At 41.8% G+C, this 16,143-nt stretch overlaps 1 protein-coding gene across 3 annotated transcripts in view; it reads right to left on the reverse strand.

Annotated features, from left to right (window-relative positions):
• Window positions 1–16,143, reverse strand: part of CHL1 (cell adhesion molecule L1 like) — a 55,789-nt gene that overhangs the window by 8,083 nt on the left and 31,563 nt on the right. For all 3 annotated transcript variants that reach the window (XM_075513711.1, XM_075513712.1, XM_075513710.1), the window contains 10 exons: window positions 15,949–16,114; window positions 14,656–14,780; window positions 11,726–11,827; window positions 11,319–11,516; window positions 10,385–10,455; window positions 7,744–7,966; window positions 5,047–5,162; window positions 4,675–4,879; window positions 4,313–4,435; window positions 2,818–2,997 (listed from right to left, as the gene is read on the reverse strand). In XM_075513711.1, the coding sequence (XP_075369826.1) occupies window positions 2,818–2,997; window positions 4,313–4,435; window positions 4,675–4,879; window positions 5,047–5,162; window positions 7,744–7,966; window positions 10,385–10,455; window positions 11,319–11,516; window positions 11,726–11,827; window positions 14,656–14,780; window positions 15,949–16,114 (1,509 nt within the window). The remainder of the gene's footprint in view (window positions 1–2,817; window positions 2,998–4,312; window positions 4,436–4,674; window positions 4,880–5,046; window positions 5,163–7,743; window positions 7,967–10,384; window positions 10,456–11,318; window positions 11,517–11,725; window positions 11,828–14,655; window positions 14,781–15,948; window positions 16,115–16,143) is intronic.

Raw genomic sequence — 16,143 nt, forward strand, 5'->3', positions numbered from 1 at the left:
TGCAGTACAATGCAAATATCCTTTTTCCCAGGTTCTTCATGATTGTCCACAGTATTTTATCAACAACTGATAAAGACCTTTGGCTGTCTATCAGCATTTCTTATCTGAGTTAGTTTGGCTATGTTTAAGATCTTTCATGCAAGAGAGGCCTTCTATTTCATTGACTTTGTATTACCTGCCAACGCCAGTGGTGTTGGGTCATGCAACAAGGATGCTGTAAATGAAAGCTTTGATATAGCCTACTGCCATTTCTCACTAATTCCAGCGGGCCTGCATTTAATCTTAGAGACAAGTATTAAAGTGTGGTTTTCCTCTGGTAAGTAATTCTACAGAAACGGCCCCTTCTGACAGAGGCAGCACTGCAGAGCAGAGGGCTCTCATCCGGGCACGCACAGGGTGCAGAATGTGGCACTGCTCCACTGGAGAATGAAGAAATAGGGATGTGAGCGTGAGATGGTCCTTTCCTATCAGTATCCACTCACTGACCTTTTGGTAAAGTGTTGCTAACTCAAAGCAACGTGTTACTCCTGACAAAAACCTGAATCTGAATAGTTTGTTCACAGAGGAAGATGCTGCAGTTGTAGAGACAGGGTATGATCTGCCCATTTATCTATACAGGGAGCTGTTATTTATTTAATTGAGAGAAACTTTTTTTACTAAATTCAGCCATTCATGCCACTGCAAACTCATTGTTGGGAAATGGGTTGCACATGAATTACAGGCTGGCAAAATTATCATTTAGAGCACAACAATTTTCCCTACACAGATTTGTTTTTAGTGGTGATACATGCATACTCGCATATGTACATATTAAAAAAAGAGATTGACTTTTCTTTCTGATTCCAGACTACAGTAGCAGGGATAACTGCAAATAAATTAAAGCAATAGCAGTGATGCAGATCAAGTATATCAATGATAAAATGTGAATGAATCCATAGCTTCCACCTCAACATCTCTACTTTCCTGGCAGAACGTGCTGTGAAATTCTGAAATACCCATGGCACAGCCTGCGAAGGCTATATTACAGCAGTGGAAGCTATTTAAAGTCTTAAAATGAGCTTTATGTTTTTATTACTAAAACTGGAACACAGTAGATATAGAATGACTGAATCAAAACCCAAAGAAACTTGGAGTGCTCTATCACGGAGTTGTCATTTCAGAGGGCACCACATTTTATATCTGTCATTTATATGGGTCATTTTAAATGATAAATTTTGACTTTTGAAATCACTCTCTTTCTTCAAAAAGAGAGATTGTTTTAATTTTGAGCAATCCCCTTGCTTCCCATACCACAGCTTAAAACCCCAAGAAGGTCACTGAAAAGAGTAATTTTTTTTCAGCCTATCATGTTTACTTGAAAAATATCTGAACAATTTAGCCAGCAAATAATGACACAAAACTCTAATGGCATCTCAGTGACAGATGCAGTGTCCTAATTTAGGGTGACTTGAGAACCAGCAAGGAGCACACATTAATCGCAGAACTGGACCCTTGAGGCTTTTATTAATTATACTACTCTGTTCTACAAGCATTTCACCAGAATCAGTTGTTGCCACTGCTGAAACAAAGTCTTAGGAAAGAGAACAAAATGAATGGCAACATTATCATCCTTTTAAGCATATCAGGCAGGGATGCATTTCATAAAACCTGACAAGGTTATTTAAAGAAGTTATAGACTTTCAAGGGGCCAAAACACATTATTCTGGCTGCCCAATGAAGGGCAGAAAAGGTAACTAATGAGGTGAAATTGTATATTTTTAGCTTGGAAAAAAAATGTATCTTTTACTTTCCTTAATGAAGGATAAATTTTAAACCATGCTGATAGATTAATAGTTACTACTACATGAGTTCCTGTATACTACAGTGAGACTGGAGGCTCCAAGACAGTTAAGAAGGAGTTTCACTACTTGAGAAAACAGATGATAGTTCATGATTGGATCCTGAACTGGGATGTGATGAGTTTAAAGTACTTTTTACTTGTTTTACCAGTAACTGAAGAGATTCTGCAACTTAGAAGTCCCATAGGATGCTGTGCAACAAGGACCATTTTTCCATTTTATATCGTCATTGTTCCAGACTGTTATCATTGCTAAAAATGATGAAGCCAGAACTCTGTTGCTTATCACATTCTCTCTCTTTCCCCATGGTAAATGCACAGCAATGGTTTCTGATTAATGGCAAGGACTCGTGCCTTGGTATTGTACAGTTTTCAGACTTGCTGAGCACAGTACATTTTATTTCATTTCAGCTGAATGTGAAAGATGAGCTATCGTATAGTGCTTGCGATTTTCCTTTAAATCACTGAACATCAGTGTTTTACGATAGGGTATAAGTGGCACAAATGCTCACTTCCAGTCTCTGACAAAATAATAATAAAATAATGGATCAAATGCACTGCAGTCAACTTTACGTTCATCTGGATTTTTCATGTCAAATACCTGGCCCTAATGTTGCTGGCATTCCCCCATCTTCATGCAAGGGCAGAATTTGTTTTTATAATATTACTGAGATCAGATTATCTAGATCTTCAACTTTCTGTTCATGACTAAATGCAATTCACTTATTCTAGTACGGCTTAAAGAGTTGATCAGTGGGAACAGAAACACAGCACTGTACAGCAAAATGAAACAGATAAGCTCTACTTTTCTGAAGAGCCGCATGGCTGCATTAAAAAGTTCATTGATTGTTCTCATGGAAAGAAAAACAAATTTATTTCCTCTAATTACAAAGGAAATGTCAAGCCTGGAATATTCTCAATAGATTTTTCCATTATTGTTAGAGCTTCTCCACATAAAAACATATTGCCTATTAACTTACTCCCTTCAGCCATCGTTAGTCCTTCTTCTGTGACCGGCTTCCCACAGCCTTTGACTGTACAAGCCTTTACATAGAATTTGTACTTGGTACTGGAACTGAGACCTGAAAGCCTCCAGCTGAGCGTGGAGCGGTTGGTTACGCTGACGTTGTTCAGAGGTCCGATTTCATGCGTTTCGTTTACTGGAAGGAAAAAGGCAGTTGAGTCAAATCCAGCAGCTAAAGGCTACAAACATGAAATGTGTCATGAACGCTCCTGCAAGGGAGGCACTCTGCAGTAAGTAGGAAGGATGAAGTCTGAATAAGCATATCTCACCTTCCTGCCAAGTACTTAAATGGGATTTATCTCGTCCATGTCAATCTCCCAACTACTCAGTGAGCTATTACTGTTCTTAAAAAGCTCTCTGATTCTAGATATGCACATACTGAGTGGGAGGTAAAAATTACTGTCTCCTAGATCATTAAATATATATGAATTGCTTCTTGCTTTGCTTCCAAACATCTGCAAACTTTTGCAAGCAAGTTAACGTATGGTTGTTCTGCTTTGCTCCACTCTGCCTTGGCACAGTTGGCAGCTGAAGGAGGGGTTGCTACTCCCAAACTGCCTGAATGGACGGATCCACTCTCTGCCAATAGTCATCAAAAACAAAGGGAAGATCCAGCCTTCAGCCTTGGCTTGCAAAGGCAACTGGGCAGTTCTGTTGTCAGCAGAGACAGGAGAAAAGTACATGGTTGTTTTTTTTTTAAATAGGACACAGTCTAATCCTGGTCCATCCTCAAAGAACATATAAAATACCCTGAATTGTTGCCACACCTCACAGCTGGTGTTGTGACAGTCTGGGACGGATACCAGATCTTGCCTGAGGTTATCCGCTCAAAGTCTCTTCCCAGCTACTCGGTTCTTTCATAGGCAACAAAGAAGGAAACACCCCTGGTATTTAGTTGTTTCTCAATGTGATTACTCAATACCTTGATGCAGGTGGTAGTTGTTGGCATTTCTGCTGAGGCTTTGCACAGGGAGGAGGTGCTCACTGACATAACGTGAACTTCTGAATAAATGTGGCTAAAGCGCTCTCATTACAAATTATTTTGTGTTCAGAGAGTTTCACTTCAGTAAAATGCACCTACAATTTATGGGTCGTCTTAACTACTACGTAGGTATAATTTGCAAATATGAAGTAACTGAATTAGCGTATAAATGTGGACGAGGGCGTGGCAGCAATGTGAGCTTACATCAGAAAAGTGCATGGTAGACTTTTTGCTCTGGAAGATGACTTTGGCCTGCCCTCTAGCAGGCTGCCTGCACATCGCAGTTCAAAACACACTGTTCTGATGCTACGGCTGTTATAGGGATCTCAGAAACAGCCCTTCTCATCAGCCTCTGTTTTAAATAACTGTGCACGTCAATCTTTTTTTTCTTTTTTCTTTTTTTTTTTCCTTTTTTTGTTTTTAACTAATAATGCTTAAATTCTAAAATCAAAGTAAAGCAAGCACATACTTATCTGGTATTGCAAAATGTAGCCAGTAAGGTGGCCGTTTGCTTTCTTGGGAAGTCCCCACGACAGAGTGACGGAGTCCTTGTCAACGTTCAGGATCCTTAGAAAATGTGGTTGTTCAGGGACTGGAAGATACAGGGATTAGCTTTCAGAGAAGAAGACTGAACAGGTCTGTCTCTACACATACTTGTTAAATGTTTAGCTTGTAAATAGTTTAGCTCAAAACCTACAGTTCCCCTTTCTAGTGAAGGGTTTATGAATATTGGAGATTTTACAATCACTTTAAATAAGAAAATCAACTTGCCTTGTTACATGGACAATTTCTATTTATGCTTCTCCATCCCATTTTCTCATTTTGTCTTACCTCCTTCTGGAGTTTCAAACACAACGGGGGAGCTTTCCGGGCCATCTCCTTTGGCGTTGTAAGCCGAAACAGTTACGCGGAATTCACTGAAGGGCTCTAGACCGGGAATCATCCCATAGTTTCTGTCTCCTACAAACGTTAGGAAGTGTTTCTCTGGGTGATGCCTTTTTCCATCCAGCATGCTTTTTGTTTTCCACCAGCTGACCTGCATTGAGAGTGGCATTTCTATAACAAATTATGTTTTATGGGGCTGAACACAGTATTGATTTCTCTCACCTTCCCAGAAATGAGAGACTGCAATCTATCCTTGATCTGGGATTCATTTGATAGTTTATTCAACTGTATACAATTATTTAAAGAGAAATTCGTAACCTTATAGCCTCTTAAATGTCCACGAACTCTGTCCCTTGGTATTCCAAACCAGAAGACTCTCACCAGCGTGCTGTTTATAATATCCACTGATATGCCGGAAGGAGCAGCATCTGGAACTGTAAAAACAAAAGTGCTGCATATTAAAGACACTTACAAGAGCTCAGTTTCACACTGTTCACAGCTACAGGGCTTGGCTTTCCAGCTCAAGCTGTGGCAGTTCATGCAGTCTTACTGCAGGCAAGAAAAAAGCCATTCCACCTGCATCCAGTGGGTGAAGTGGGCCAATAAACATTATTTTGCCATATCAGGGCTTTCTGCTGAAGGCTGGAATACAGGTGCACTGGGACATGTGAATTTCTACACCAGTATTTATGATTTCCTGTTTCAAGTAATGCTTACAGCAGTGAGAAGAATAAAAAAAATGATTAACACAGCACTCAAGAAGGCAATCACGAAGGTTTTTTTATAATCAATTTCATTTTACAACTAAGCTCATTAAACAGTAGGATTTTAATCACTACACAACACAGAGAGCTATTATAGCACCTGAAAAAAAGAGGCCTTGATCCATTGACAACTGAGTTGCAAGGAAGATTTTCCACTGATAGATATAAAATTAGATCCATCACAGACACACAAAGAAAATAAACAGGCTGTGGGGTTTCTTTCTCTCTGCTCTCACTATCCACCACCTCTTCTGCCATACACTCCACAGGGGAGAGAAGATGCACCACCAAACCTTCCTCTTGCCCATCTCTGCGTATGCAGCGGGCATTCTCCTGCCTGAACAGCACCAAGACCTTTCCCAGCACTGAAACCTTATGCTGGTTGATAACGCAGATCTCGGCGCGCTCACTCAACAAGAGGAGTGCTCCAGAGAGCCCACCTTAGGATTTGTTTCCCTCTGTAAAGCCGGGAACATTTTTTACATCTGTGGTTATCACAGTAACTTTATTGACCGTTTCGTATCACCTACCATGGATCATGATACTCCATAACAGCTTCTGCGAGAAGCTGCAGCAAGTGGAGAGGTGGGAGCAGCAGCACCTATACTACTGCTACTGGGGAGCGACTGCTGTGGGACGTGGTGGGTTAAATCAAGGATACAACTGTCTGGTCACTTTAATAAGCAGCAAAACACACGCTTGTCTTAGTTGGCTAATCCACTGTAGACTTTTCAAAGGCCACTCAAGCTGTCAGTTTATTTCATTCTTACAAAAACAACTTAAAGACCTCAGATTCTGCATGGGATGAAAACTGTCTGACTTTAACTAACAAAATTGATCTGCAGATCTGAAACACGGACTATTCACTGGCCCTCCTGGCCCCTCTTTGCCAACAGCTCCCAGTCCCTGCTGCTAAGCGTTTGCAAATGCAATAAGCATTTGTATTTGGGATCAGGGAAGCTTGGTGCCCCATGCTAGCTGGCCACCATGCTGTTTACTCCCTTGCTGATTTAAATCCTTAATTCCTACAAAAAAGATTCTTTTTTTTTTGGTGGTGTTAGTGCTTAACTGGGTTGCTTCCTAAAGTGGGGCTTGGCATTTCTTTACTGCAGCTGGATACATTTCCAGTCCTCCAAATATCTTCTGTAGCCATGCAGTAAACACCAAAGGGGACAGGCTGCTGTTCGAGATGTTGGGGTGGCCTCAGCAGTGACATTATCCAGTGTTCCACGGACGTAGCAGGGCTGTTGCATCCCGCGTGGCACTGGCATTAATTCTATTAGCAGGGCAATCCTCCCACATGTTCACCCCTCCTAACGGGACATGATTATTAAAGCCCACCATGAAGCTGGAGCTCAAAGAGCATGTGCAAAGGGTGGGTATTACAGCAGTTATAGTTATAGCTACAGCAGTTATAGGCGGGTATTACAGCAGGCGGGTAATCACAGCAGTTGCTGTGATTTCAGAGCAGCCCAGGGCATCTATTTTGTGAAAATGGGTGGCAAGGGGAGAAAGCCTCTCTGACCTGGCCTGGATGATGCACTGTGGGTCAGGCATACTCCAAAATCAGAGGTGGGCAGGCACTGAGAAGACCCGGGGAGAGGGCTTGGAGCAGGAGTAGACCCAAAGCAAAGCCTTACAGTGGAGGAAGACTTCTCCAGAGACACAGGAAGGCCTGAGAGGGGGCTGTGCCACCCGTGAGCCATGGAAAGCCACTGGACAGAAACCCAGGCGGGAGAGTAGGACCCCTTCTTCAAGGACGCAATGGACAAGGTAACACCCAGCGTACATGGGAATGTGGCATCATCTCTAAATTTGCTTACAACGCCCAGCGCCTGAGTGTTTGTGCTTAATTGCCAGAGTACTTAACTTCAGAGCGTGTTACACTGTTGAATCAGGCCCCAGACAAACTAAAGATTTTTTTCCCACCAAATACAACACAATGACTGCTACACTTCATAGACTTCTTATGGACCGTGGCTTTCAAACAAGTATCCAGATTAAGCCAGCAACAGAGATTAATGAAAGCACAAGTGACCTTTCCAAAAAAATCCTCAAACTCCAGCAAGCTGGCATCCACGGCACCCAGCATCACTCCTATCTGCATCTCGTGTAGCCCATCATGCTGAGTCCTGGCATTTAAGCAGTTTTGGCCGTGGGCTGCCTAATCCATCACTCCATATTCAATCGTTTTGCATCACAAGAATCCCCCCTGCAGCATATTTTTTACATGAAAGTTTCCGCTACTTACCGTCCTCTCCTGAATATCCAATGGTAACGTTTGGTTCAGGACCGGATCCTAAATTATTTACCGCTTGGACTTTGATCTCATAAGGCACGAAAGTGGGGGTGTTTCGCAGGGTCAGAGAATGCTTCTTCACTGTCTCCTCGTTCCAGTCCGCCTCGACTCCCCGCTGCCGCCAGCTGACTTTGTACTCCAGCCCCGGCCCATTCCTCTCCACAGGTTTCAACGGCTGCAGAAGAAGTTAAAAGAGATCCTGTCTGCCTTTGTTGCAGTAATCATGAAACAGCAGCTGAGGGGAGGGGGGAATAATTTTGGAGAGCATGTTATAACATTGGGAGAGAAAAGGAGGAAAGAAGAAAGCTTTAACTTTTCGCTGTCATGTTAATTTTAAGACGACTGGAAGAAAAATGTCATGACTTCATGAGAAAGGTGGGTGAAAGGCAGAGAAACAGTTGGATTAAAAACAGATTAATTGCTAGTAGACATATTTCTGCACACTACATACATCAGTTTTTGTTTTGCCACAGGTTTTCTTTGTTTTCTCGTGTGATGTAAAACCACATGCCTTTTAGCACAACTAAAATGCATGTTTTGGCATAAGGCTGTGTATGTCTTTTAGTACAGCTAAAATCTGTGTTTCATCTCAGAATTTTATGTAGCACAGCAAGTTGGGTCATTAAAATTTAGATTTCTTCTAAATATGCACCAAATGCTTGAAACTATGCCTGGACATTTAATGTGCAACTGCTGTGCTACTCTTTTTTACTGATCAGCTGAAGAATTCATCACAGCATGGTTCCCATCTAATTAACATTAATTTATAAAATATTAGAAGACTTATAGCAATGGATTGTCATGAGACATTCTCCAACTGAGTTTATTTCCCTGAAAATGTACTTCTTTAATTAATAAAGTTGACTGGTCACCTGCACTACCAAAAATGATGGGGTTTTTTTTCAGTCCACTGAAAGAGCTGTGGGTATTTCCCACCACATAGCCTACTTTTAATAACCTGCCTGACTGCTGTTCCTCATGCGTGGGGGGACTTAGGTCTGGAGGATCTGCCAAAATTCCCCTTTATCTGCTCTGAGGGTATGAGGACCTTTGGGATGATGGTGGCCAAGGAGCGGTAGACTGGGCAGCTTTCTAACAGGCACTGCTGGGAGAATCACCTCTATGGCAAAGATCCCAGGGAATGGGATTTGCAAGAGAAGCTGAAGAAGTAAAAAATTCCTACTCAAAAATAACTCTCATTTAGAGTTAAACTGCAGCACTGCTTGACTCTTATTTTGATCTCCCTTAATGCTGCAAATCCTTGGCTGAAAAACTAGTCACTAATGCTCATCTGGTCTCTTAATCCAAAGTAGGCAGATTAACATCGTTTTGCAGCCTTTGTCTGCCAGAAATAGCATGTTCAGTGCCTAGCATTTCCTCTGAAAAGCATACAGGGAACAGCATAAATAAATGAATATCCCGTTTACGACATTTAAATGATTCAACAAGATTTAACAAAGCCTGTCCGTCCCATTCTCTCCCTTCAGTCTCAGTTTTCACTTCTACTTTTGCCCTGTCTGAGCAGTGGATTACAGGCTTCCCGGCAAGGGGGAGCGCTTGTTCTCTATTCAACAAAGCATTGACCATAGTAGCATTTCCCAGCCGTGCTCGTAACTACCACTCTACATTTCTTCCGAGAGGCAGGACTGTCTTCCCTGACCCTGGGCTATGTAGTAGCGTAAAAATCGCCATTCAAATCCATGTCAATACATCCGGAGGGCCACCTCCTTTTGGCGTAATTATAGCCTAAACCATGAATTCACACTGGGGAAACATTTGTTGTTCTTTGCTGCAAGCAGCAGATTGCGAAGTAAATCTCATGTAAATTGTGTTTAATTCCAGCCACAAAAAAATATGCTTCCCTCCACAGTTGTTGAAATTTGTGTTAAATGAAGGAATATATCTCTCTCCCAACTGTTGGCACAGAAGCTGTAAGCTTAAAAGGCAGGGAATTTGAAGACTGGAAACCATCCTCAAGACTTTTACACAACTCCTTTGACACACATGCTCAGGAGCTTTATCTACACTCCTTCAGTTCTTGGTGTAAAAATTCAAGCTCACATTCTCTTGGCCAAATGATCTGCATCATTTTTAAGCCTCCAGGCTGGAAGGGCAGAAGCTACGTGCAAACCAGCCCCTCCCTGGGCCTGGATTCTCCTCCTGCAGAGCAGGGTAAGACCACAACTATTTTAAGCGCTTTTTTGTATGCAAGGTGCACAGAAGAAGAGTGTACTCTGGAGGATTCTCACTGTGCTTTACAGGGCTTTCATATTTCTTCATAACCTGCAAAGTTAGATGTAAAAAATTGACTTTTGAATCAAAATGAAACTAGGGGAGGAAATCCAGAACACATTTAAGTCAACAGCTTTACCTTTGACTTCAGCACCATCAAGGGTCCTACCTATGGAATTTGCAAATATTTCCTAAAAAAGAGAGGTAGGGGAAGGGGAGATAAAGTCAAGGGATCCAGGGTTTTTTTAATGTATTTCTATTAAAACAACATCCTGATAAATTCCATGCTGCTTTAGAAACTGGTGCTTGAAGGGAGAACCTGTTTCCAATATTGTAGCATTGACAGACACGTTTGCCTTACCTCCCATTTCATCACCATTTCATTTGGTTCAGAAGCTTCAACTCGGATGTTTTCTGGGTTCTTGTCTGGAGCTGGAACCACACAGGTGATAAGGTTAGTTTGCATATCCTGGGGTTTATTTACATTTCTTATTTAAATACAAAAAAAGGATGCAAAAAACTTTCCTTATTTCCGTATTACTGAGAGTGAAAGACACCTAAACAAAAAACCATCATGAGATAAATTACTTGGATCAGCAAAGCTGCTCTGACCGAAACACATTGTTTATGCAGTTTTGATTCTTAAGTGCCCTTGTCAGTTGGAGGCACCAGCTAACATGAAACTGTGACTTTTGGATTTCAAAGCACCAGATGTAGGGGGATTACGAGGAAGAGATTTTTCTCCCTGTGGGGATAGTAAACAGAAGGTATACCATTAGTGGGACGCACACAGCTGAAAAGCTGAAGAAGGACCTCAAATTGAAGTAAAGGGGGGAAAAAAAGAAAGAAAAATGCCGGGGAATGCAAATGCTGTGCTGAACAGTTGGTCTCTAAAATGACTTTCAGGGACACAACATTTTCTGTCACAGTGAGAAATGCACTGTGAATGCAGATTTTTGACAAGCTTAGTGCTGCTGAAAGGCTCCCCATAAACCTCAGAGATCCTCTCCAGCAACTGCTTGTCCATAAAGGGCTGCAAAGGGCTTTAAAGGTGCAAAATCAGCAGAGCTCAGAAAGCTGTGCGCTACCGGTACCCTGGTAGGAAACACCCCGCTAACCACGGCAGCGTAGACGCCTCCCTTGGGCAGCCCTGGGCTGCCACTGAGCAGCGAAAGCAGCCCAAGCGTGCCTGACTTCTTTACATCCCTCTGAAGCACAGGAGGGCACTGTGCTTCAGTATTCCCAGCAAAACACTCAAAATATTAATATTCGGAAAACTAGATGGCAGTGTTTACCAGCCGGAGGTGTTGCGTAGCGCAGTGATGGTTTACTAGGCTGGCTCCTTCCCACAGCGTTCACAGACACGACGCGAAACTGGTAATTCGTATACGGGGCCAGTGACAAAAGGGCTGTGGTGTCATTCCCTGGGGCTCGGGTTAGCTCCTGCCACCTCCCCGGCTCCCACCGGTTCTCTTCAAACTCTATAATCGACTCTGGGGAGGAAAAGAAACAAAACAAAAGAAAAAAGGCAGAGCCCGTATAAACAGCTTATAACAGCCAGGATGGAAATGAACGTACAACAAATTAACTGTCATAGTAAAACCGATTAAGTATGGCTGCGAGCACGGTTTGTTTCCTCTAACAGCCATGACGTGCCGTAATGCTAAACAGTGCGAGCTGATGCTACTAAAATCCTTCATACCATTAATAGGGCTGTTATGACTGGCCCCAGCTTTCCAGGATAGTCGAACACTTCGGTTTTGATTTTCTGAGAGCTGAAGATCTTCTGGCGGATCAGGAACATCTGAGAAATAATGAAGAAGTGTCAGGAGCATGGCAAGCTATTTCTGTTTGTCTTGGCATTTTCCAAAGGACTGGAACAGCAAGTTCAGTGAAGAAGGTGATAAAACATCTTTTGATTTTAAAATGGACAAAATTAGGAAAGTGGGAATTGCTTTTAAAGATCCGTTTTATTACAGAAAACCAAGCTGAGCCTTCTGGTCCTGCTTTCTCCCTTATAAATGCAATACGCCTTCTCGAGTTCATTTCCATCTACTCTCATTACTGTGCTTGCAGCAACAGATTTTTCTTTGCAAATCAACACTAAGATCTATTTAATCATTAATAGATATTGACACTGCTCTTAGCAGAAAGTTATATTAGCATCACTTGGTGCAAACCAGAGTGGTAGAAGGTGACTCAGCTCCAACAGTTATCGAACTTGGCCTTTAGAGTATGAGTGAGAGGATAACATTCATTATCCCAGCCATGGGGATCTATATTAAAAGGAAACAAGAAAATTCATTACCTGTCAGCTCAACTAATGCTGTCCAGAGACTATATCAAAGTCAGAGCTGTTGGCGGTTGGTGTGATAACTGCACTGTGCCTCCCAGGGACAAGTGCGGGACTATACAGGCTCCGAGCCCAGGACTACCCAGCTGCTGTCAGAGCTCACTTTTCAGGGATGTGGTTCCTGCCCCTTAACCAGGGCTGAGGTGGGTCCTTGAAAACCGCAAACCAGCACCACTGAAATAGGCTGCTCCCCCTCACAGTCCTGGGAGACGGCAAGGGGGGCACATGTCTGCAACACCACCTGGTTTCTCAACAGCATCAGGGCCAGAAGAGGTGATCTGTGGCATGGGTCGTTTGCCAAATTGCCTGTAATTGAATGAACGCTTTCAAATTTAGCGGATTCAGACTGACAGATGTTTATCTTCCTTATGGCTAGCTTTGACAATTTGCAGTCTGATTGCATTAGATTAGTTTGGTAACCGAAATGTATAGGGCCTGATGTAAAAGAGTAATTTCTCACTGCAGCGGGCTGATGGTAACCCCTCATCCTTCCAAAGTCACACAGACACGCTCCCCCTCCTTAAACATAGGGCTGGTGTTTCAAAAGCTAAAAAATGTAGAGACCAAGGAAATGAGATTGCACAGCTTCAGGTCTTTGACTTCCTCCTGCCCCAATGTCTCAACTACATTTTTGGCTGACAATGTCATTTCATATAGGAAAACCAGGTACCTCAACCACCAAGACTGCCTCTGTCATTGTGAAAGAAATTAATTGTGTTTGTACTGAATTTTTTAAATAACAATATTGAGTTTTCCTGTTTATCTCAGGGTACATCAAAAAGTTTAAAAGGTTATATTTGGGTTGGGTTTTTCATTTAGTTTTCTTTGCATTTCTTTCCCCTATTTCTGTTGTACTTGGGAAAAATCGGGAAAGCACAGTTTAACCTACAGGCATTTTGCTGCTGTATTCTTGGAGCATATCTGGTGTTAAAATTCAGTGCATTAATTTAAAGATGGCAACGGTGCATCTTAAAGATACTCACCCCTCTATCTGTTCATTAATCATAGAACAAATACTTAGAAGGATTCTAACTGAATGTTTCTTTTGCCCTTAGTTGGCCATATTCTGATGTCTCCATCTGTGCCATATTTAGTTCTTTAGCCATCTCACAAGTCTTTTGTTGCAAAAGAAGCCTGAATTTTTCATTTGGAAAATAACAGATATTGTTGATCCACCAACACCTTTCTTATATACAATAAACAAGGGGAAAAGAGCACAAGACTGTTCTTCCTCTTCTGCAAATCACCTTTTTAAAAGGAAATAAAGTGCTTCATGAAATTTTCATAAGTAATGTAATGAATAGTCTACAAACATTTTGAATTATACAGCACTAAAGAAAACAGTACCATAAATAATATGCATAGCATCTTCTTAATTTACTATTTAGGGAAAAATACCATTCATTTAAAGTGTGAAAATATCTTGAAGGTCAGATTGTCTTAGTTCTTGTTGCAATCACTGCCAGAAATAAATAAAAATGTAAAATGAAGCAAAATTTAATGAAATTAAAATGATGCAAAACTGTCCACAAAATGGAATTTTAGCTATTGACTGATGCCGTTAGGTACACGTGCAAAGGACTGCACATCGCTCCACAAGTTCACCCTCTTAATTTCAAGTGGTCCTTCACGAAGGGTGGCAGGTTGTAAAGATGCTCATACAAGGTCAAGCTTCAGACTCTGTGGGTCAAGGCTTTTCTCTGCTGTGGACTTGCTCTTTGCCACTGGACAATAATTTATGCTCGGATTCAGAGAGATAATTAATCCTTTTAGGTGCTTAACTTCCACTGATCTTCAGAGGAGTAGGACATCTAAATACTGGCTTTACGTCCTTCTTCTTCAAAACATAGCCCAAGCGGTAATTCTTGTGCAAATCTCTAATAAGTGGGGTGAAGGATGGACCAAGGACTTCAAAGCAAAAGCAGAGCCATTCTTAACATGCTATTACACCTTCCAGCCTGGGCAAGCTCCTGCAGCCACTGTGGGTGACTCCTGAACTGAGAAAAAAGGCTGCCTTGTCTTGGGTATAACAAATACAAATGAATATGAATTATTATTGATTAAATACAAATGAAAAGTTTGCGTCAGCATCCCCATTCCAGGAGATACAGGGATAGCACAAGGGAGGTTAATGAGCGAGAGGTACATTGCACCTCTGTGAAACTGGGTTATCGAGGCTCTGTAACTGAATTGGGCAAAAGAAGCAAATAAGCACAAGCGCTGCAATGGCATTATGTACTGCACAGAGCTGTCTGCACACCGGGAAAATATCCTCTTACCAAGAACAACTAACTGCAATTCGGCTGTGACACTGTCCAGAGAAGTGCTAGCCACACACGTGTAAACTCCTTGATCCTCCAGTGTGACGCTTGATATGAACAGTGTATCTCTGTCCAGAATTATTCTACGGGACAAAAAAAAAAGGTACATACAAATAAGGAAGAGAAAAATCTGTAAGATAAGCATATGACAGACACCATTGTTCTCCGAAAAACTGTTCATAAAAAAACTCGGTAACAGGACATTTTGAATAACGTAATTGCACGTTAGGCCCGTTACTTTAAAACGTAATTGTAGTTGTATTGTACACTGTGCTGTAGACTATTATTTGTATTTTGTAGCAATTTAGCCTCCATGGCTGGAAGTTGGCATGTCTCTCTTGGTCTGAAAAGAGCCACATTGATATGCATCGGCTGAGTGTCTGGGACATAGGATTTTGGCACATCATTAATGAGGCAAACACATGGGCTTTATGTCCGAATTTTTGAAAGGGTTGAGTAAAACTGAGCATTCCCAACCCACTTGTGTAACATCCAATGCACCAGGGGAAGCTGGCATTAACTCAGGCACATGGGCTCTGTTGCAGACATGGCATTTGCTTGGCGCTACCTCCCCACACTACGTGGCCTCAGCAGGATCTTCCACCTCTCCAGCACTGCAGTATTTAGGAAACCATCTCTCTTCTGCGGTAATTAATAAAGACATCCGATTGCCCACTGTGGGACCCTTCATATGGAATAAAGGCTGAGCTCCATCCCCTTAAGGTCAGTGGAAACACAAGAGCAGGGCAAAACTCAGCTTGCGCTTGCAAGTCCTAAACTCATACGTAGGAAAAACTCATTACTTTTAATGTGTATGATTTTAGGCAGAATCCCATAAATCTGTTTTACATTCATTTTAACATTACAAGGACTTGCTTTGGCCAAACCGGTATCAAACATAGGAAAATAATAGTTCCACTGAACTGGAGAAACAAAACCCCAGCTGATTGCACTGGGGCTAGGGTTGTATTTTTGGGTTGAACCAACATCTATGCAATATTCAGCTGTGATGGTGAGAAAGTTAATAAAAACCGAAATCATTTGCCAGCCATGGCTCAAAACTCATAGAGATGCATTTATATTTATATGTATATAAAATGCAGATCTATTCACATATCGCATGAAGAATTCTCGCAGACATAAATTTGCATTCCAAGCTATTAAGTCACATGTTTATTGAAACTCATGTTCCCGCAGCATGCAGCATTATTCAGCTGAGATCAAGAAAACTCTTGTTTCTTCCCTGCTTACCTGCCATCTTCCGTGCTGTTGACTGGCAGCTCATCTCCATCTTTCCTCCAGGATAATTTAAAACTGTGTTTCAAGTGTGAATCATACTCAGACTGACATTTCAATAAAATTGAATGTGATTTCAACACTCGGGGGTTCTTCGGAGTAACAACAAGTTTTGTAGCATCTGATTGATCACAGAAAAACACTTTGATT

The sequence above is a fragment of the Mycteria americana genome, chromosome 11 (genome assembly GCF_035582795.1).
Source record: "Mycteria americana isolate JAX WOST 10 ecotype Jacksonville Zoo and Gardens chromosome 11, USCA_MyAme_1.0, whole genome shotgun sequence".
Classification (NCBI taxonomy): Eukaryota; Metazoa; Chordata; class Aves; order Ciconiiformes; family Ciconiidae; genus Mycteria; species Mycteria americana.